The 22,195-nt window shown below is 41.6% G+C and overlaps 1 protein-coding gene across 3 annotated transcripts in view; it reads left to right on the forward strand.

Annotated features, from left to right (window-relative positions):
- MYO5B (myosin VB) overlaps nucleotides 1-22,195 on the forward strand; it is an 896,473-nt gene that overhangs the window by 471,589 nt on the left and 402,689 nt on the right. The window contains exons 8-9 of one of the 3 annotated variants that reach the window (XM_029580146.1): nucleotides 4,059-4,166; nucleotides 21,001-21,110. The exons of the other annotated variants lie outside the window; for them this stretch is intronic. Coding sequence (XP_029436006.1) covers nucleotides 4,059-4,166; nucleotides 21,001-21,110 — 218 coding nt within the window. The remainder of the gene's footprint in view (nucleotides 1-4,058; nucleotides 4,167-21,000; nucleotides 21,111-22,195) is intronic. 3 annotated transcript variants of the gene reach the window in all.

Genomic DNA, 22,195 nt, shown 5'->3' on the forward strand with positions numbered 1-22,195 from the left:
GGAAACCCCATTGAGACAAAACCATTGATGATGCCCTGAGATTCTTCTGCTGGCCCCGAGGGTGGTGGGCGCATCATCAGGCTGCACCGCACCAGGCTCCTCTGCAGACCTGCAGTGGGGTAGGAAACCCCGCAGACGCATCATTGTGCTGTGCCACACTCTTCTGTAGGCTCTTTTTATTATATATGCCAATTTTTAACTTTTTAATCGTTTTTAAAAATTGTTTTTACTTATCTTGCCAAATTGGTAAATGAAGTTACTATTCTAGTGCCATTGCCATCATGAAAGAGGTTGTAGCCCTGTATAGGGCAAGAGCCTAAGCGATTGAGCACGCAGCCTGATACCAATTTCTGAAGGTGAAAAACAAACGGATGAAATGTTAAGACATAATTAATCCTCACATATTGTGTATGTTTGATTGTATTGAGTGAGGACAGTAGCCCTTCAATTTTGTTATTTGGGTTTTCTTGGTAAACATTCATAAATAACATATAGATATACATGTAATAGAAAACAACATTTCATAAAACACCCTAAAAATATCTACAACTATTTTATCCTAAAATAATCTAAAACCATAGATTATTAAAATATTTCAAAATCAGTTAACCAACTAGGGGAAAGTATTCTGAAACTACAAGGTTTTCAGGCCCTTTCTAAAATATTCTAAGTGGGTCTCCATTCTTAGCTCCACAGGAATGGAGCTTGCAGGTACGATGGAAGATCACTGGCGTGTTAATTCCTGTCTCTTACAGAGTATAATCGTAGCTAGCAAACGCTGTCAGCAGTGCCTCTTGTCATCTGTAATAAAGCTTAATGTGCATTGCCATCAATTTCTCCTCTTGTTCTTAATAGTGGCAAATTGGCACTACCAGTCTTTTATGGTGTATGATAAAAATTCAGAGATGCCATTAGCGATGTCTCTCATCGAGTATAATATGAGCGCTGAGTGATGTTTTTATGTCAAAAATCATTTACTTGAGTCCTGAACTTTGATTAAAAGTCTTAATATTCTCCCAAGTGAGCTCTCTGGGGTCGCACGGTGAATGACCAAAGATGATTGGTGCTTTGAGTGATAAGCAGAGCTGGTGAGCACTCCCAGCGATGTTTCTTAGGTTACACAACAGAAATGAACAGCAGTGTCAGCACTCTTTCTTATTGTATATAATAGAATTTAATAGACATTTCCAAATTGTCCGTAATACTATTTAATAGAAATCAGTTGGCACTATTAATGTCTGTTATGGTATGTAACAGCTTTTAAGAGTCCTTTCTGTTACCGTGTGTAATGCCTGTTACATAATGGAAATTAATAGTCGCCGCTGGTGATTCCTCTTAGGGTGGATAGACACTGAAAACTGAAGGAGTGCCTTAAAAACGAGAAAGGTGGTTATAACTCTTTTGGGTGTTATTTGTGAATAAAAAGGTGGTTTGTTCAAGCTAGGTTTGCTATTTTTCACCACCCTGACAAACAGTTTTAAATGTCTGTCTCTCCCCTAGCAAGTAATCGGACCTGCATGTCTGTGGCAGTGCTCGGATACTGATACATGTTTGGTTCTGAGGACATTCAGAGGCAAAATAAAGACTCGTCTTGATTTTTAGGCGAATGGGTGTGTTTAGACATTATTAGGGCATCCTATGTACTCTGAATATCATTTTTTGGATTACGAGTACCTATTTTTGTTTTGTTTTTTTGAAGGGGTGAGGGGCTGAGAAAAGTGGTTGGTGAATATCTCCTAAATATCTGCTCTTTACAACAGTTACCATTCAGATTATTTTTCCCCCCATTATTTATTCTCCAGATTCCAAAAAGAATTGTTAATATATTAAACCATGGGCTATAAAAATGTCAGCATACAATTAGCAATATGTCTCGCACTGCACCAACTGGAGCTGGTCAAGGTTACCTCAGACCACTCAGCAGAAATGCTTGGGCTTCTCTCCAACTGTAGAATCCTTTCTCAAGGGCCTGAATCTGCACGCATATGAATATGAAGCGATGACGAGCACCAGCATGGAACCAACGTTCAGAATTAGCTGCCTTTCCAGTTACCCCTAATTCCAGCAGAGGCTTTGCAGATTTCTTTTCATTTAGCTGCTTGCCCATTGCTCTCTGCATTTATTCACAGAAAGGACAGAGGTATAAGCACTCACAGACTTTGCCTAGGGGACATCCGATAAGAGTCCCACTTCTCTCCAGCATTTCCTATCGAATGACTGCTGCTGTGAAGTTCTCAGCCTGACAGTATGAGGAATTTATGCAGCCGTGCTGTGCCAGCCTACCCAAAATATTCACATTATACTTTATTATCCAAATGACTTTGAACTGTGTGTGTATCTCAGTAAAACGTGTTTAGCAAAAACCCGTCAGTTCAAGTTTTATAATTTAGTTGCATTTCGGAAAGAAACAAAACAAGGTGACAGTAATTTGAGCTGCCTAGCAGAATGGGAGTCCTAGCTGCAAGGGATACCTCCAGCCCAGAGCTTTAATACCTGAGGGGCTCGCTCATCACTGCGCGCATCCACGCTTCCTCCTCCACATTATCATTTGATAATTCCACCTTCGTGTGGCACAAAGCGAATCATAGGAAAGAAATAGCATGAATGTCTCGTATACGTTTAAATTAAAGCACAGGACAACATAAAACTGCTGGCTGATCCTGCTTTCTTGCTGTCATTGCATGGTTCACAATAAACAGAGCCCCGCGGCATTCAAGGCAAGAGGGAAGGAGCGGGGGGGCCAGATTTGGGGCCGGGGAAGATGAGGAATTCTGTAAGAACAGACTGAGTGAAACAAACAGCTTTTGGCCTCTGATTTCGCTCTTAGCTACACAGGATGCCTTCCTCCTTGCCTACTTGTCCGAATGGATGTCTGTTACCAGCTGCAGGCACAGCTGTGTGGCACCATTAACTGGCATAGGCTTTGTCAATTGGATTGCAGATGGGGACGTGGGCGGGGATATCTTGCCTTGAGCTATGGTTGCTTTATGGCTTCCACCACTAATTTTATGACTCCTTTCTGCCTCGCTGCCCTACAAACAAAGTGCTCCGTTCCAGTCCCCCTAAATACTAAAGCTTTGCTTGGGGACCTTTTATCTATGTCAGATTTCCAAGGGAATATCAGAAGTAGTATTGTATTTGTTGTCTGTATCTGTGCCTTTAGAACATTTCAGTGTTTTGTGTTGCATTATGCAAAAAAAAACAAAAACCCAAAGCAAATTATTTATTTATTGTGCTATTTCAGTTTCTCTCTAATGCTGGCACTATTTAAACATTTTAGCTCTTTTTCAAATGAATCCAGTAGGCCTCTCCATCTTCCTGCCACTCTTACCAGTAACAGAGGCATGGCTATGGCATTGGGGCATCTGGATTGGTGCTGCCCCTACGCCTGAGCATAAATAAGCATTCCCGTAACAGGGAGCTGAAATTAGGGGCGAGCTGAACTGGCAACATTTGGGGAATTATGATGTAACAAGTCCTCCACTTTCCTCCTTGCGTGATGTAGTTCATTTTGGCATTGTGCTTTTACTCAAGGTGCATTGCAGGGGGAGGGGGAATGCACAGTGCCGTGTTTACAAAGAAATGAGCAGCACCGAGCAGCTGAAATGCGGTTCTGCGAAGAAGCCAACATGTTGAGCGTTATGGCTGAAGAAAGTGAGTAGTATAGGAAGGCATGGGGCCAGGGACTAGGACAATGAGACGACGACAGGGGGAGAGATTTAGCAAAGCTTTGCGTCATTACAAACCTGTGTCCAGTTCTATGGTTGTCTCTCCCCTATTGAAAACAGTGGGATATTTTCTTTAGCCACTCTGGAGCTTTTTTTTTTTTTTTTTTTTGGCACCAAACCAAAATTTGAATAAATCTACCCCAATGCTGTTTTTTAGGAAGACTTTGATTACACCAAGTGAAGAAGCTCTAAGAACAAACAGGGATAGTTTGATCTGTATTGAGACAGAGTGGGACATCTGTAGCTGACAAAATCAGGCAAGGGGTACCAAAGATGAGTATAACATCCTTCGTTCTTCCGGACTGCTAACTTATTGCTTTCCCTTCACAGCATACGCAGAGGACTTCGTTTACACTTCTCAGGGAGGCGAAACGGCTATTGATGGGGTGGATGATGCTGATGACTTTGAGAAGACCAGACATGCTTTCACCCTCCTTGGTATGAGATTATTCAGATGTCCCTTTGGTCCATAAACAGCTCTTGTTGGAAACCTTCGCACTAAAGCATGTTTATTTATTTGCAGTAGTTTCTTACTTCTGTCTTTTGGATAGCACCATGGGTCCAACTTGCTAAAGGCTTTTCCAGCCATATGGGGGGAAATGTTGAATCTGCCCATGTCGGGTGGAAAGTCTCAGAGTAATTTCTTCCTGCAGGCTTGGCATTGATTTTCAAAGTGAAAGTCGGCATGTATCCCAGGAAAACCACCCACGAGCATTTGCACCCTACTACCTTGTGCGGGGAGTTTTCTGCAGAAAACCTGTGTGCATGGTTTTGAGAATGTAAAGTTCTGTGCGAAGTTCCATCCCCCACCCCTGGGAAAGTGTCTCAACCTTGTGGGTAAAAGTTTCCGCATAGATGTCCTACACGTGCACTTTTTACCTGTGTATAGGGCAGGCAATTTTGTCCATTTCCGTGGGTAAAGCAGGATTTTTATGCGCAGAAGTGGTTTTAAAATTACTCTCTGAGTCCATGGGAAAAGATCCAAGTGTTATTAAAAGCTTTCTATATTTCACAGAAGTTATGGCAGTGGCAACCTTGGTGGCATCAATCCAGTTTAGGTTTGACCTAGTTGGCTTTCACATTGTTTGGCATTTGAAGTATGTAAAGGGAAAACAGAGGGAGGAGTAGAAAGGGGGCATTCTCTCACATTAAATCAATGATTTTACTAATGAAACCAAAGACAGTTTGGAAGAGTTCCTGGAAATAAATTCTCTCTTACTCCACCACTGGATCATTTTTAATTGAATTAGTTGTGTAGAATGCACTATTCACACATCTCTCTCTTTTTCTCTGCTAAGCCTACTCCTTCCTTCTATACTCTTTTTACTGGGTTTATATTAAACTTGGCGAGTGCCAATTGGGGAACCACATGGCTACATGTGTCCCAATATATCTTAGTACTTTACATAATTTGAAGACTGTGAGAGACCAGTAATTCCATATTATTTTCATGAACACCACTAGACCAAATTTAACATAATTTTAATTTTCTTATTTTTATCTTTCATGATCAAGTAATATATTTGGGGTTATTTCCATAACTCTTTCAAATTCTCCACTCCTACATGCACACACTTGTCCTTATCTCGGCTGCATTTGACACAATAAACCACCAGATGCTGTAACTGTGATTAAGAGAAATTGGCATCTCAGGGCATGTATTACAGTGGTTTGAATCCTTTCTTACAAAAGTAAAGGTAGGCAATCTGTTGTGATCAGGTACTGCTGTGATTTCTGGAGTTCAAGGCTCAGTGCTTTTAGCACTATTATTTAGCATTTATCTGCATCAGATCTGTAGCCTACTCATCAGTCTTAGAGTGGGCTACAGACTGTATGCAGATGACATCAAATGTTTTGTCCCAGTAACATTATCAATTGCTGACACGTTGAGTAATGTCGATAACTGCATAAGAGCTATCCAGGACTGTACATGAGCAAGTTAGCTCTGAATATTAACAAGACTAATTTAATCATTCTCAGCAGATTTTCAAACCATGATTTTCCAGTTTTTTATATTCGATGATCATACGTTAACAATTTCAAAATCTATGCGGAACCTTGGAGTTCAACTAGACACTGATCTTTCCTTGAGAGATCAAATAAAAAATGTAGCTACTAATGCATTTAACAAGCAACATGTTTTACGTAATTTGAAACCTTTTCTAACTAAACATGATCTCAGAATCATTGTTCAGTCATTGGTCATCTCAAAATTAGTCTACTGTAACTCTGTACATTGTCCTCCCTGCATACATGTTAAAGTGTCTCTAGGCTGTTCATAACGCCACAGCAAGACTCATAACAGGAGCTCGGCTGTATAATCTTATTGCCCTCATCTTGTTCACATTACACTGGCTCCCGATACAATGGAGGATACAGTTTAAGATTGCTACCTTGGTTCACCGTGCTCTATCGTATTTGCTCAAAATATTTCAACCATCAAGAACCCTAAGATCAGCAGGCCAGAATTTATCAGATATTCCATCAGCTTGATTAGTACGCCTAGATGAAACAAGGGAGAGGACATTTTATGTAGCAGGTCTAGTACTCTGGAATAATTTACCAGATGAGATTCACCAAATTTCCTGTTATTACCACCATTAGGAAGCAACTACAAGTTTCTGCTTCTCCCAAGCTTTTGGCACTGTAATATCTTGAAATTAACTATTAAGTTGCTGTCTGTCCTTTTTATGTTTGTGATGATAGATCTATATGATCTGTTATATTTTAAGTTGATTATCAATTTTTGAAAGTTTATTATTTTACTCTTAAATTTTTAGTTTCTGTTTTTGCATGTGACCTACAGTCACGTCACCAGTAAGACCTGGGTGAACCTTTCAGTTTAGATAGAGTGCAGGTTAGTGTGAGGGGGGAGGTACATTCAAATGCAGCCCCTCCCTTTGAGGGGTCTGGAATGACTGGCCCCCTAAGAGTCTATTTAGCAGCTCTCCAGAGAGAGTTGAAGAAGCAGTGGGCTAACCCAGCCTGGGGATATTGACCAGGGTCGGAAGAGTTTTTCTTCATCTACTCACTAGCTGGTTGGGATATCCCTCTGGGTTGTTTTTGGGCATTTGAGATTTTTCATGATAGAAGCCTCACTGGATACTTTGGCCTTTCTTGGGCACAGGGATTGGGGAACCCTGTGTCTGGGACACCCAGGGATGGAGAAGACCTGCCCCTGAAGTGGTCGTGACCCATTATGAGGAGGAACTATGGGGTTTCTATCATTTTTGGGGAAAAGAAGGCTTTTTGTTAGAAGATCCAAGAGGATGTTTTGGCTGCTCTTCCTTCCTGTCTGAAGCAAGAGAGCTGCTTGATTCAAGGGGATACCTCCCATCGGGGATCCAGAAAGAAGGAATAAAGAGACTGTGTAAAAATCAAGGAGATCTCCATTGCCTCAGGTACAAACTTAACCCCTCATTTATCAAAATGCACTAAGGCGTTAAGGGATTATTGCATGCTGTAACGCCAATTTTAGCTACAATGTTTTCAGTAGCTTTAAGCCATGCAATGGCTAGCACCAGGGGGAGGGAGGGGGTGAGGGGGAGAGAGAGAGAGAGTGAGGGAGACTAGCCATAATGTCCTCTCCTTAGATAGTTATTTATATCCCTATGGGAAGCCCACCTAGTAACTCGAGGTGAGGTTTAGGTATTAGTGTAGGGGGTTAGGGGCCACTTTGACATTCAAAGTGAGATGTATGAACAGAACAGTGGTCTCTTGTGAAGATTTGACCTTCGGAGTGAGGAAACTCACGCAAAGATGAGATTTGTGCGATGTTCTCTCAACCTAGCTTAATGGACTCTCTACCTGGGTAACATCAAGCTAGGTTGAGAGAACATCGCACAAATCTCATCTTTGCGTGAGTTTCCTCACTCTGAAGGTCATCAGATCTTCACAAGAGACCTCTGTTCTGTTCGTACGTCTCACTTTGAATGTCAAAGTGGCCCCTAACCCCCTACACTAATACCTAAACCTCACCTCGAGTTACTAGGTGGGCCTCCCATAGGAATATAAATACCTAAATACTTATCTAGGGAGAGGACATTATGGCTAGTCTCTCTCTCTCTCTCTCTCTCTCACACACCTCCTGGGACCATTAAAAATGGTCCCCCAGTGCTTGTATGCAGGAAATACAACAGGTCTGGCACTTATTGCAACGTGTGAAACAGTTATCGCAATTTGCACTAACTTAGCTCTTCGCATAGGTATTAGCACAAATTGCAATAAACTGTCTATTAGCATAAAATACGCCCTTTTTGCTATCACATGCGATACTTATCGCATTTTGATAAATCCAGGCCTTAGATTGTAAGCCCTCTGGGGATAGGGAAATACCTACAGTACCTGAATGTAATCCACTTTGAAGTGCTGAAAAAAGGGCAAAAAGCGGAATATAAATCTAAATAAATAAATAAAATAAATAAATCTGCTAACTGTGAGTAGGGAAAAATCAAACATCACTGGGACACCCATCCAGTGTATCACTACACTGGGAAGAGAGAGAGATTTACTCTCTGTGCCATAGACTTACCATTTTTATTAGCTGGGAAGGGGTTTTAACCAGTCTAAAGAGGCCCTGTCCAACTTGGGAGCTTCATTTTATCTAATCCTAGAGAGTGGAGGTTTTCCCTGGCCCTGATCTGTGCGTCCTGCACAGTTAGAGGGAAGAGACTGTAAGAGAGGAGACGAGAATTCTGTGGTGCTGCAGTTTGAGTTTTGTGCCATTCATTATCAGTGTTAAAACAGTAAAGGCTTTAATTTTGGGCACTAAAACAGAGTATTTCTTTTACACTCTCTGCACCCACCTTAAGGACAAGTATCCTCCCCAAGGGAACACAAAGGACCAAAAGGAATGTGTAAAAGATCACACACACACACCAGCCCTGGGAGTTAGTGGGAATGTGAAAGAGCTAACCAATGAGAGATTCCAGCCCCGAAGAGAAACATAATTCTTCTATGTCCCCACCCACGCCGGATTGGCACATGGGGGGTGGGATTACATGTATTTTATTAAGTATGTTCATTTTGTAATTACCAAGTACTTCGGATTGTGCAGACTCAGTCTATAAATAAATACATAAAATCTCTTGCTTTGGCTGCATTTTCCTTGACTGTATTTTCTCTCTCTGTTCCCACATGTTTTTGTGTTGCTTTTATCCAGAGTTAAGGGGCACAAAAAAAGCCAAATGCTCCATGTAACAAGAGATATACCTGCTATCAGAATTTTTCAACAGACTTTCATGTTTTCAGCTGCCCAGCCTGTGGAAGGATAGCCTGACCCATTTATCTGGTAACAGGTTTTGCTGCTTTGGATGCCGCATATGGAGCCAGGCCCAGCTGCCTCTACTCAATTAGCCCAAGCTAAGAAAAAAAAAATCCTGCCTGAGAGCTGGGAGGAGACCCTGCCACTTCTCCTAGACTTCCTGGCCCTAAGAAGGGCCAAGATCTGTACTGTTTATTCTGCTGTATATTATTTCACTGCTGAACAAAGGTATGACTTTGTTTTGTGTGAAGATGAAAGTACTGTGAATAAGCCTGGTTTGTTTGCTGAACTGCAAATAAATTGCATTTCCTTCTGAGACCATGTGGCCTTGACTATTCTTGATATTACTGCAGCCCTCCAAACTCCATAACTTCAAAATATCAATATAAAATGCAAAAGTTGTCAAACCTAGTAACATTTTGGTCCCATGTTTGTTTATTTTTATTTATTTATTTGCTTTTATTTACCGACATTCGTTGGGGTACATCACATTGGTTCACATTATAACAGGATAATGGCATGACGGAAGTCGTACCATTTTTACATTGTAACATTAAAACATGCGTAGGAACAGTTTAACAATGAAACATAGGTTAACAGTTTAACAGTGAAACACAGTGGAACGTAGGGACAGTATATGTACATGGTAACAATTGAGGAGAACTTTATATGTGGTGGGTTTTTTTTTTGTTTGTTTTTTTTTTATGTCTTAATTATTATATAAGGTGGGGTAAGGGAGGACAGAGGAGAGGGGAGGAGGGGAGGAGGAGTTTTTAATGTCTTAATTATTATATAAGGTGAGGCTTTCTTGTGGGGTAAGGGAGGACAGAGGAGAGGGTGGGAGGGGAGGAGGAGTTTTTAATGTCTTAATTATTATATAAGGTGAGTGTAAAGCCATAATGTTGAAGTCACTTTCATCAGGAGTCAAAATTGGGGTGGAAGCATTGATAACCTTCATACATTTTGCGACTTTGTACTTTTGCTCTAGAATGTTGATGGTTCTTTACCACTTAGCCTAAACATTACCACTGTATAATCCCTATTGTCTTTGATTTATCAATTGTGATTATTGTGTAATTGAACCAGCATATGATGATGTACTTAAGCTTGCCAGATTTATTCAGCAAGGAACTATTAACACATTACAGCTACAAGAACTTAACACTTTAAATTACAAGAGCCTGGTTTTCAACTGTTGAGTGCCTTTATTTCCAAGTGACATTGAGCAAATTATAGTAAAAGGAACAAAGACAGTGTTATACATCAGGGCACAAAACAAGGTCAAGACAAGATGGAATGATGGATTTGAGTCCGTTCTGAAAGGGAGTAAGAACGCTGGAAAGGTGATTGCTTTGAATTACTGTACACAGGGGCCAACAGTGAGCAAATCTTAAAATATTAGACAGCAGATAGGGATTTAGCAACTGAGAGGCAAATAGAATCGTGAGATACTCCGTGTATGGCACATAGATCTCTGAACTGGTGACTGCAGATAAGGTGGTGCAAGGTGATGAAGGGAACTGGCATAAAAATAAGTATTTTAAACCTAGTGAACTAGAAATTGTCGGTGGCTTGGAATTTGATATAAGATGTAGTGCCATGAGAACATAAAAATGGAAGACCAGCTAGTAGTTTGATAATCTAAAGTGAGCCAGATCTAGTGCATGTAAAAGACAGCCTAAATCATTACTGTCATGTTTTCTATAATGTTACTAGTCTTTACTGGAGGTAGGCTTGTTTTTTTTTTTTTTTTGTTGTTTTTTTTTAATGCTCCCAGTGTCTGGATTCTGTATTACAATGAGGAAAGGACTGCTGGTTTGTCTAAGTAATTATTTATTTCAGTGACTGAACTTGGCTTGGAATGCATTGCCTTTAGAACTTTGTACTATTCCCAATTCTAAGTTTATTTCATAAAAAGCGTAAAGCTTATTTTTTTCACTTGGCTTTTTCTTAGGTTTTAGTTTTGCATGTTATATTTTTATTTATTCTTGTATTTATTTCTAATTGCTTATGTACCACGCACTCAGAAATCTGACCAGTGTAGAATACAAAAACATAAAAACAAAATAGCATAAAAAATTATACAAAAAAATATTAAAACAAAAATTCTAAAATAAACAAGAAATTATCTTCACAATGCCTGATGCCACAAATTCATAGACAAGGAAACAACCATGCTTTCACCTTTTTATGAAATATCAAATAGTTGGTCTCTTGCCTGATATCAAGCAGAGCTGAATTCCAGATTTTTGGCCAATTACTGAGAATACCCTTTTGCAATAAGACATCTTACGAATCTCCCGGACAGTTGGAACCTGTAGTGTTGTCCCATGTAATGACTGAAGGTTATGCTTGCGGACATAGTTCTTAACCTAGTTCTTCAAGTAAACAGCCCCTGTCCCCTGCACTGTCTTGAGCATCATCATGAATTTAAACTTAATTCTTTCCTTAATCGGAAGCTAGTGAAGAAGTCTTAACAGGGGTCTAGCATTTAATCTCCTTGGACATAAAAAAAAAAAAATCTGCCTCGCCATCATGTTTTGTAATACCTGTATTTGTTGTATCAGTTTATCAGATAACCCCACTAACACCTTATTATAGTAATCAAATGTGGGGGAAACTAAAGCCTTAATCACAATTTGGAACACAGAAAAACTTAAAATGGTCCTTAACTTTCGTAGCTAGTGCAATTTGGAAAATACCCTTCTTTCCATCTTAGCAACCTGGGACTCATAGCAAATTACCTGATCCACCTGCATCCCCAAACACCTAAGCATCAAGGATGACCTAATCTCCTTACTGTTAATAGTGCATGAAATACTGTGGTTCTCGAAAAAAGGGCATACAAACAATTCTCATGAGTACTCATGAAAATATAAAATGCAAAGAGGGACTTTCCTTAATAGAAGAAAGACCTGACTGGTGTATTCCAATACTGGTTTCCAGAAAGGTCTTCAAACTATTATACTCAAGGATTTCCACTTCTGTCTGGAGAGGCTGACACTGTACAGTTAAGCTTGAAATACATTAACTTCTAAAAGCAGAGAGTTCACCAAATTTAATACGTGGATAATCAACACCATAAAGGTATGAAAGATCATAATTAAAATTTCTAAACTGAGTGAAGACCTACCCAAGTTAATGAACTTGTTATGGGATCCACTTTCCCATAAGGATTCTCTCCAGAAATGAAAGAGAGGTAGCAAAAGAGAGTTGAGAGGAATATCCATTGGTATTGAAGGAACAGTATAAAAGGTTTTGACCAATTAATGAGATTTTTCTCCATTTCTTTTTAACCCTCCCAATTCCAGTGTAGCCCAGCCATCGCAGCAACAGTTCTTGATCATGGGCCATAAACTACAGTGCCATACAGAACCTGGTATATATCTGCACCTTGAATCTAGTCACTAGGTGTTGCCATTGAGCAATGGCTGAGGTTCCCTCCCCTCATCCCTGGCAGCTGTGAACACTGCCTCCCTAGCATCCCCTGACCCACGAAGCTCAAGCTGATCTCCCACATGGCGGTGCACAGCACTGTCCTGAGCCACCAAGCTGGCTCTTGATTTCCTAATGCTTTTCCAAAACATTTTCATTTTGAGGCCAGTCCATTTCCATCCACTTGCTCTGTTTTTCAGGGGTTATAAAATCTCATAATCTCGCACAGGCTTTGCACAGGCTTTTTGCTAGTCTTCTTGTTGAAATCCAGAACTTTCAGCATAGCATTCTCAGAAGTGCGCCCCATTCTACATGCAGGACCCCAGAGGCAGGCAGAGCTCCAGGGTCACAATGCCTGGATGAGATGATGGTACAGGGAAGAGGGCTTTAAGTTTGTTAGGAACCTGGGCATCATTTTGTGGAAGGGGTCGGGGGGCCTTTTCTGAAATGATGGGCTCCTTTAAAAAGGAGATAGCGGAGCTTTTAAACTAGATGATGGGGGGATGCCGACAGTCACTCAGAAGCTCATGGTTCAAAACAATTTATCTTTGAAGGATACTAAGAGAACAGGGAAATTAGGACATCCCACTAGAGAGGCTGCATTAAATGCCAAAGTGGACCAGGTGTCTTTAAGTAAAGACCAGAAAGATTCCAAAATACCCTTGTCAATTGTAAATACAAACAAAACACATACTTTGAAATGTTTGTATATAAATGCTAGAAGTCTAAAAAAAATAAGATGGGAGACTTAGTGTGTATAGCACTGAATGAAGAGGTAGATATAATTTGCATCTGAGACCTGCAATACCAGGGTACAAATTATATTGAATGATAGGATGGATCAAATTGGAGGGAGAGGTGGCACTCGATGTTAAAGAGGGCATTCAGTCAAACAGGATAAAACTTATGTTGGAAACAGAGTGCAATGTTGAATCTTTATGTATAGACATTTCAGGTGAAAAGGAGAATAAAATAGTAGTTGGGATGTTACCCTCCACCTGGCCAGAATGTAAAAACAGCGAAATAGCTCAGGCTAATAAGGAGTGGAGGTGATGAGCGGTATACAGTTAGGTAAACACCATAGAAGAGAGTATAGCGCTATAAGGGTTCATGGATCCAATTTTTGGGATTCAGTAAAGCAAACTTGAGAGATTGATGAAATTAACATATCCTTCATTTATTAAGGGATGTACTTGCGAAGAAATCTTTAGGTCCCCCAACACGGACCGTGTTTTGCCACAAGGGCTGCGACGGGAGGGGCAAAGCCCAATGGTAAAACTAGAGAGAAATATCCATGCCAGAAATAATATTCAAAGGAAATGAAACATCTCGGTGAAAATGGAAGATGTACTAAGGCAAATTGACAAACTAAAAAAAAAAAAAAAAACAAACCATCTGAACCAGATGTGTAGATCCCAGAGAAAATGAAATTGCGGAATTGCTATTGGAAATGTGTAAACTATTATTAACATCATCTATGGTACCTGAAGACTGAAGGGTTGCCACTGTAATGCCAATTTTTAAAAACGGATCAAGGAGTGATCCAGGAAATTAGACGAGTGAGTCTGACGTCCTTGCCAGACAAAATAGTAGAAACTTTCATAAAAACAAAATTGCTGAACTTATAGATAGGCATACTTTAATGGGACAACGCCAACATGCATTTAGCCAAGTCTTGCCTCACCAATTTGCTACCTTTTTTTTTTAGGGCAAAAATAAACATATGCATAAAGGTGAACCAGATGATGTAGTGTATCTGGATTTCCAGAAAGCATTTGACAAACTCTCATGAGAGACTTCTTAGGAAATTAAAATGTCATGGGATAGGGGGCATTGTCTTATTGTGGATTGCCAACTGTTTAAAAGATAGAAAACAGAGAGTAGGGCCACCTGTCCACCAATTTCATCCATCCTATGATTGCAATATAATTTGTACCCTGGTATCATAGACACTAGCAGTGTCAAGCAAGATGAAGCTGAGTCTGGAAGGACATGTGCTATCGTGCGGCCTCGGTTAGCTCTATTCCTACGGTGCAGGGACTGGAGAAGACAGTGTCAGTGGAGGGTGGCAATGGCAGTGTAGAGTGAAGGACAGTACTAAGAATAGAGAAGCCAAAAGCAGCACTTCACTCTTCCCTGATGCCTTGTGAGCAATGTCTGCATCAGATCCTGCAAGAAACTGGCTGTGAAATCATGTGAGGGCTTCTCAGAGTTAGAGGAGATAGTAGCTGTGAAGTAGAGGAGTGGGGAGGGCTAGTTACTAGTGTGCTATCCTCTAATGAGCAGGTAAAAAAAAGGCAGAAAGCAATACTTCCAGCGCAAAGAACACCCCCACCCAAGAAAGGAGGTAGTGGAAGGCTTGAGTGATATCCCTAGCCTTTTGCCTTTCGGTCCACCTCCAACCCCAGCTCTAGCAGCAACACTCAAGCCTTCAGAGAGGGAGAGGAAGTCCTAGAAGAAATCAGAGTTGTGGCGGCACTTCCCAGTGAAAAAGAAGCTGTGTTTTGCAGAGTGCATTTGCTGTTGTAAGTTCATCAGTGTAGGAAAAGTACTGGGGCATTTTATAAACAGTGGCATGCTGCATAATTAAAAAGAAAACACCTGTTATTATGGTGTTCAGGGGAGGGTGTCAGTACTCGCCTGCAGATGGCATGTGCCAGTTTAAGAAACGGTATTAGCAGCAACGGTAGCAGGAAAGCATTAGAACAGGGGAAATTAGTCTCCCAAGCTGATCTCCCCAGACACTTCTGCTTGTCTGTCCAGTGAGGTGACAGACAAGCAGTCCCAACTCCACATCATGGGTTGACTCTAGCAGTCTAGATAGGTGTAGATCTGCTAGCTACACATAACAGAGCTGATATAAGTCCTGAAGCTCTTCAGTGATACCACAGAGAAATCTGTTTTCAAGAGCTTCACTGTGTGAAGTGATCCCCATAGTCAACATCCTGCAGAGTTAGCAGGTTTCCAGCAGGAGGAAGGACTGATGAGAGATGTTAATGTTAATGGACTACTTAGGGCAGCAGAGGTGAGATAAGCTGAAACCCTTCAATTAGAAGGATAATTATTTGCTAACCATGCTGTGCTATTCATGGGTAAGAGGGAATATCACCTTCTGGTACAACTCTCTAAATCAGTGAAAAGAGATATTGTTAGCTGGTATGCAGGAACAGGAGCGCTGGAGGCAGAGGAAAAGACTGGACACTCCACAGGGTAGTGTCAGCCAGAACACCATCCTGTGAGTCAGAGCAGCACTTCTTCTCCCACCTTTATCCTCAACACTTCCCCCTTCCTCCAACACACACACCTGTTGTGCCCATGGCAGAATGTTCTCTCTTGAAATAAGCCATAATTACAGTAGTTGGTAGCAAAAGAGATATCATCCCCCAACAAAGGAGATGCTAGTTCAAGTATCCAAATGCTATGTGGCAGAGCCCACAGAGGATGAGGCCTCAGAGTCACTGGCATATTGGGCATGATTTTTCCTCCACTGTCAGCTGTCAGTGAAAGTCCAATCCTCAGTTGATGGAGCAGTCCTGCTGGAGGAGAGGTAAGGGATTTTCTCTGGCTGGGGTTGCCTGGTGGTGATGGTGGGATCTGAAGGATTTAGGGGTCTAGAAGAGTTCAGGAAGGTGGGAGGGGGTTCCACTCTGGTCTGGCTAACTTGTATTTAAGGTGAGAGGGAAGGTAGCAGGGTGTTATGGAGGAGGGGGTTTCTACTCCAGAATGGCTTATGTTTTTAGAATGTCAGAAAATGGTTTGGGATAAATATTTTATTCTACTTTCTTGTGTTTAATTTTACTTATGTTATTTTAATTTTATTTGATTGTTTTTTTATGTTTATTTTATTTGTATGTACACCACTTTGATTAGTCTTTGGACTTGAAAGCAGTATATAAAAATGTTAAATGAATTCACTAATACATTTAAAGGACACTAATTAGACACATTCCTGCTCCCATAGCAACCTAAAACTTAAGTAGGAACTGAACAAATTTGAGATGAAAGCAGCAGTCAGTCCAGCAGCAAGAGGGGGACTTCCCAGACTTTTGCATCGAGTGTCACATGTATGATTTTTTACCCGCCGGTGAGAAGTTGTGCATGCGATGCAAAGAGCTCCTGGCTCTCAGAGAACGAGTCCGATCTCTGGAGGCTAGAGTGGCAGACCTGGAGGAGCTGAGGCAGACAGAGAGGTATATAGATGAGACTTTCAGGGACATAGTAGCCAAGTCCCAACTTCAGACTGGCAGCCCTGGTGCTGCCTTGGAGGAAGAAGGTCTCATGATTGGAGAACACCAACCAGGTGCAGCAGGAAAGGATCCTGCAGCAAGGACCTGCTCTCCAGGTGATGCATTGTCCTTTCTCACTGAGGATATCTCCCCAAGGCCTACTGCCCAGGAGGGAAGGGTTAGGTCGGCCGTCATAGTTGGTGATTTGATTATTAGGAATGTAGATAGCTGGGTGGCTGGTGGGTGTGAGGATCGCCTGGTAACATGCCTACCTGGTGCGAAGGTGGCGGACCGCACGCATCACCTAGATAGGATTTTAAAGAATTTGGGGATGAACCGGCTGTCTTGGTACATGTGGGCACCAACAACATAGGAAAATGTGGGAGGGAGGTTCTGGAAGCCAAATTTAGGGGGGATATGATAGAGGTGTTTAAAATCATGAGAGGTCTAAAAGAGGTAGATGTGAATCGGTTATTTACTCTTTCGGATAATAAAGACTAGGGGCACTCCATGAAGTTAGCATGTGGCACATTTAAAACTAATTGGAGAAAGTTCTTTTTCACTCAACGCACAATTAAACTCTGGAATTTGTTGCCAGAGGAAGTGGTTTGTGCAGTTAGTATAGCTGTGTTTAAAAAAGGATTGGATAAGTTCTTGGAGGAGAAGTCCATCACCTGCTATTAATTAAGTTGACTTAGGGAATAGCCACTGCTATTACTAGCATCAGTAGCATGGGATGGACTTAGTTTTTGGGTACTTGCCAGGTTCTTATGGCCTGGATTGGCCACTGTTGGAAACAGGATGCTGGGCTTGATGGACCCTTGGTCTGACCCAGTATGGCATGTTCTTATGTTCTTAAATAAAAGGGGGTGGGAGTTCCACTCTGGCCTGACTTATTTTTTTTAATGTGAGAGGGCGGGTGGAAGAGGGTTGGGTGGTGTGGTGGAGAGATGTTCCTCTCCAGCCTGGCTAGGAAAGGAGTTTGGCGTGCTTGGGAGGGGAGAGAGGGATGGATATCTTGCTGGCCCAGACACATCGAGCCAAGGGAGTTTCACCTGGGAGGCTGGGGAGCTGGTTTTTTTTGGGGGGGTTTGTATTTTTAGAGCATGGTTTTACAGGTAATGACTTGCAATCGTGGAAATAAAAGCTGTTTAGTGCACTTCATTTTTTACTCCTGATCTATTTGCATGTCATTAGCTTTTTGCATCCTGTGGGGATCACATTTTTAAGGCACGTGTTAAAAGAAAACAAAAATGCTAAAATCGAACTTTGATTATAGTGCAGGTTTTATGACATTGGCCCCTTAAAAAGCATTCACTTGTACTCAGACAAATCCAAATAGTGTTGGTAGTCACGATTTCAACAGGTTAAGTGACCACAAGTAAAATGAAAGGGGTAATGGAAGATAAACATAGAAACATAGAAATGACGGCAGAAGAAGACCAACCGGTCCATCCAGTCTGCCCAGCAAGCTTCACACATTTGTTCTCATACTTAACTGTTTCTCTTGGCTCTTAGTAACCTTATGTTCTAATTCCCTTTTCACCCCCACCATTAATGTAGAGAGCAGTGCTGGAGCTGCTTCCAAGTGAAATATTAAGTTTGATTAGTTGGGTAAGCGGCAGCATAGCTCTCTGCCATGAAGCAGAGGGCATGGCGTTAATGCCTCTGTGGCTACTGCCGCTCCATGCAGTGTTTTACTACCTGCTCTTTATATGCGTCCTCTAGAACTGATGGATCCCATCCCTGGGTTTTTTTATTATTTATTTAATTGGGAGATGACAGCCCTCCATCCTTCCGCTCCGTGAAGGTGGACACCTACCACTGGCCACTGGCATCCCGCTCCGTGAATGCCTCTGTGGCTACTGCCGCTCTGTGCAGTATTTTACTACCTGCTCTTTATATGGACACCTACCACTGGCCACTGGCATCCCGCTCCGTGAATGCCTCTGTGGCTACTGCCGCTCCGTGCAGTATTTTACTACCTGCTCTTTATATGTGTCCTCTAGACCTGATGGATCCCATCCCTGTTTTGTTTTTTGTTTTTGTTTTTTATTTAATTGGGAGATGACAGCCCTACATCCTTCCGCTCCATGAAGGTGGACACCTAAAAAAAGGTGGACACATAAAAAGAAAAAATTATAATGTCCAGTATTACAGAAACAAAAGTTTTTTCCATGAAAAATAAATCCCAAATAGCCACAAAATTCTAACTGTGTGTACTGGTAATCCAGTGGACAGCACTGCTTTTTGAGCTGTGGAGATAGGTAATAGAAGGCAAAAACAGCTATTTTATATTCGGTGCAATAGAGAACTGTCCATGTAACACTCCAGAGCCACAAACAGGCCTGGTTTTCAGGATATCCACAGTGAATATGCATGAGATTAATTTGCATACAATGGAGGCAGTGGATGCAAACTGCTTTCATGCATATTCATTGTGGATATCCTGAAAACCTGGCCAGTTTGTGGCTCTGGAGGACCAGAATTGGCCTCCCCTGGTGCTAACAGCTTGTTTCCCACACTGCTCAGAAGAGACGGTGAAACTTGGCGTCTTTGTGTACGGTCAGATCGGCAGCAGCTCCACGATGGGAGACACAGTCTAGTCTAGTTGGACGTTTTACTTGTTTTAACAGGAGATTGTTTACAGGCAGCTACTCCTGTTTGCCCACAGGCACAAACCTTGCACCTCCCTTCTCTGCCCTTGTCTCTTCCGTCTTGCACAAAAAAAGCAGCTCCTGGATCAGAGCCAAGTCCTTCAAGAGAGAAGCCGCTATCAGCAGATACACTCATTATATTCTAAAAAAAAAATAAAAATCTACCTATATATCACAACCTCTGTCCTGGAACCCTTACCGATGAATATTAGAAAACTGTCATACACGAAATTAGTTGCATGCATGGTACTTATCCAAAAACAATCTCTCTCTTATCCTTGTCCCTGAATTACCTCTGCTTCGGAGTGATTTAAGCCATCGGGTTGCTGATGTTTCTGCCCAGTGATACAAAGCTAAAACTGTTTTATCCACTATTGATGTTCCGTAAGAACCAGTTAGATTCAAGCAATGGGCTGAAATCATATTGCTGGCAAGCTCTTTAATCACATCCAGTCAGCAGCTGTCAGTCAACAAAAGCTATTGCCACTCTTTCTTCATTAAGTCCATCGGGCACATCTGTATTCAGTGTAAATATCCAGTACTACTTGCGATAATTTAGCCGAGCTACTTGATCACTCTCCTCTTCCTGATTGCTGTACATATTCAAGTATTGGCCATTTTAATTCCGAAAATGAAATGGGCGGCCCTGGAGTGGTTCCCGGGTTGGGCTAGCAGTTTAGCTGGTCAGCACAGATGTTCAGCAATCATCGGCTGAGCTGAGCTGGCCAACTCGGGCTGCACACATTTCTGGCCTAAATCTAAGCAACTAAGTTCATCTTTACGTAGCTGGCTATCTTTCGCAGCTAACCGGCTAGGTTAAGGTGAACAAACCACTCACACAAATTGCAATCTTAAATCTAACCAGTAAGGTTTAGGGAATTTTTAGCCAGATAGGATCGAAAGAAAATATTCTTAAATATAACCAGGGTCAGATACTTAGCTTGAATGCAATTAATTGCATGCCTGTGTGTATATATTTGTTTATAGAGCCAGCTGCTCATTTTACTGCTGGGCCATTTTTTTTAAATGCCGCATTTCTTTCGAGAACAGTGAGTGGGTCCCCTCTCTGCCAAACGTTGTCCCAGTCCTGGCTGAAGTGCACCCGATACAAGAACTGATGGCAAAGCTGAAACAAAGAAACCCAGGTGGAGTCTTTGAATGAAGACTGCGGGGGTGGGGTGGTTAATGCTGTTGCAGAGCTCCCGCAGCAGGTTTTGTGCGTTCCCTTGAGCAAACGCAATTTACTGCTGGTGAGCAGGATCTGAGCTGAAGAGCCCGATTGTGCTGTTTCACGGAACTGTTACTCCCGCCTCTATGATAAAACAGTGCTGCTGGGAAAGAAAATAAATAGTAAAAAAAAAAAAAAAGTGTGGAATTGAATTCTAATCAAGCATGAATGATTTTGTAGTTTTTTGGTAACACTAACATTGTAGCTGTACCATAGGCAATAAAAATCTCCAGGACATAATGTTTAATGGTGATAGTTTTATTGTTCAGGTAATAGACCCTTCTGCAGTCTCAGCTGTAAGGCTGAATAACAATAGCTTTTGGGAGGGAGAGCTGATTGTTATTAGAAATCATCAGTTTATAAAGAAAAAAAAAATACCCCAATGAATGCTTTGGAATGAGAGAAAAACACCTTTTTGTATCGTCTGGTGTGAAATTATAACAGCATTATTTTTCTTTTGCAGGCGTGAAGGAGTCCCATCAGATGAGTATTTTTAAGATAATTGCTTCCATCCTGCATCTCGGAAATGTAGAAATTCAATCGGAACGCGATGGAGAATCCAGCAGCATATCCGTAAGTTTCTTAGCAGCCGTTACGACATGAGGGATTGCATTCATAAAGCCAGGCAATTTGCAGTATTGCCATGGGGATCTCAAATCTTGTCCTCCAAAGCTGCAAGCGGGGCTCTGTTTTCAGGGTAACCAAGCTAATGCACATGAGCTTCGTTCTTAACCCATGTGTATGCAAAAATACACCTGATGAATATTCATTGTGGACATCCTGGAAACCAGGCCTCTTCTCGGTGAAAGACATTGAAATAGACACTTAGGGCCGGTGTAGTCTGAGATTTAAAAGAAAAATGGGTGAAAAATTAGTTTAGTAAAACTGACTAGTTTGCGTGTGGGTTCACAACTAATGAAAACACCTCGGGGGAAAAAATCCTGGCTGCTGTTACTGAGATCATCTAGTGTTCGTAGACGATGCACTGTGCAGCCATTTAGCAGCAGTACCATAGTAGGAAAGTTGTGGCAGATGATGATGGTTTTAGTAGTTAGTGCTCTGAGCTGCCGCTGTAACTAAGGCACTTAGGTTTGATTCCCAGTGTCTGGGCTGATTTTTCCTTATGCTGGTGAAGAATGGGAGCGTGGTACGATGGAGGCATTAATTTCCAATGAGGAAGGGCTGATTCAAGAGTTTCATGGCCAGGTCTGCAGATCTCCTCATCTGGGTTGAATCCCTAAGTCCAGGGATGAGTATGAGTGTATCTTCAGGGCAGGGGTTTTGAGGGTGGTGTTACATAAAAAGATGAAACTTCAAGACTTATTTTGGTACCTAGGAAGGGTAATGCCACTGAAATCCATTCAGGTAGATAACTTGAGTGTAACTGCTTTAAACCGAGGATGTCCTCTGTGAAATCGGGGCAGATTGTAAAACGGCAGCTGAATAAAGAATAGCATTGTGAGCAAGCGTAGAACTAAGACTGCGTCCTACGTTTCCTGGGCACAGGGAGGCTGATATTCAAAAGCTTTTGTAACTTTTGGAGTTATGCGCACAATGACGAAGATTTGAATATCTCCACCTGTTGACAGCGTACATTTTGTGCGTGCAACACACATGCATAAAATGTATCCAGATAAAATCTTCCACAATGCCTCCTT

Source organism: Rhinatrema bivittatum, chromosome 1 (genome assembly GCF_901001135.1).
Source record: "Rhinatrema bivittatum chromosome 1, aRhiBiv1.1, whole genome shotgun sequence".
Taxonomy (NCBI): domain Eukaryota; kingdom Metazoa; phylum Chordata; class Amphibia; order Gymnophiona; family Rhinatrematidae; genus Rhinatrema; species Rhinatrema bivittatum.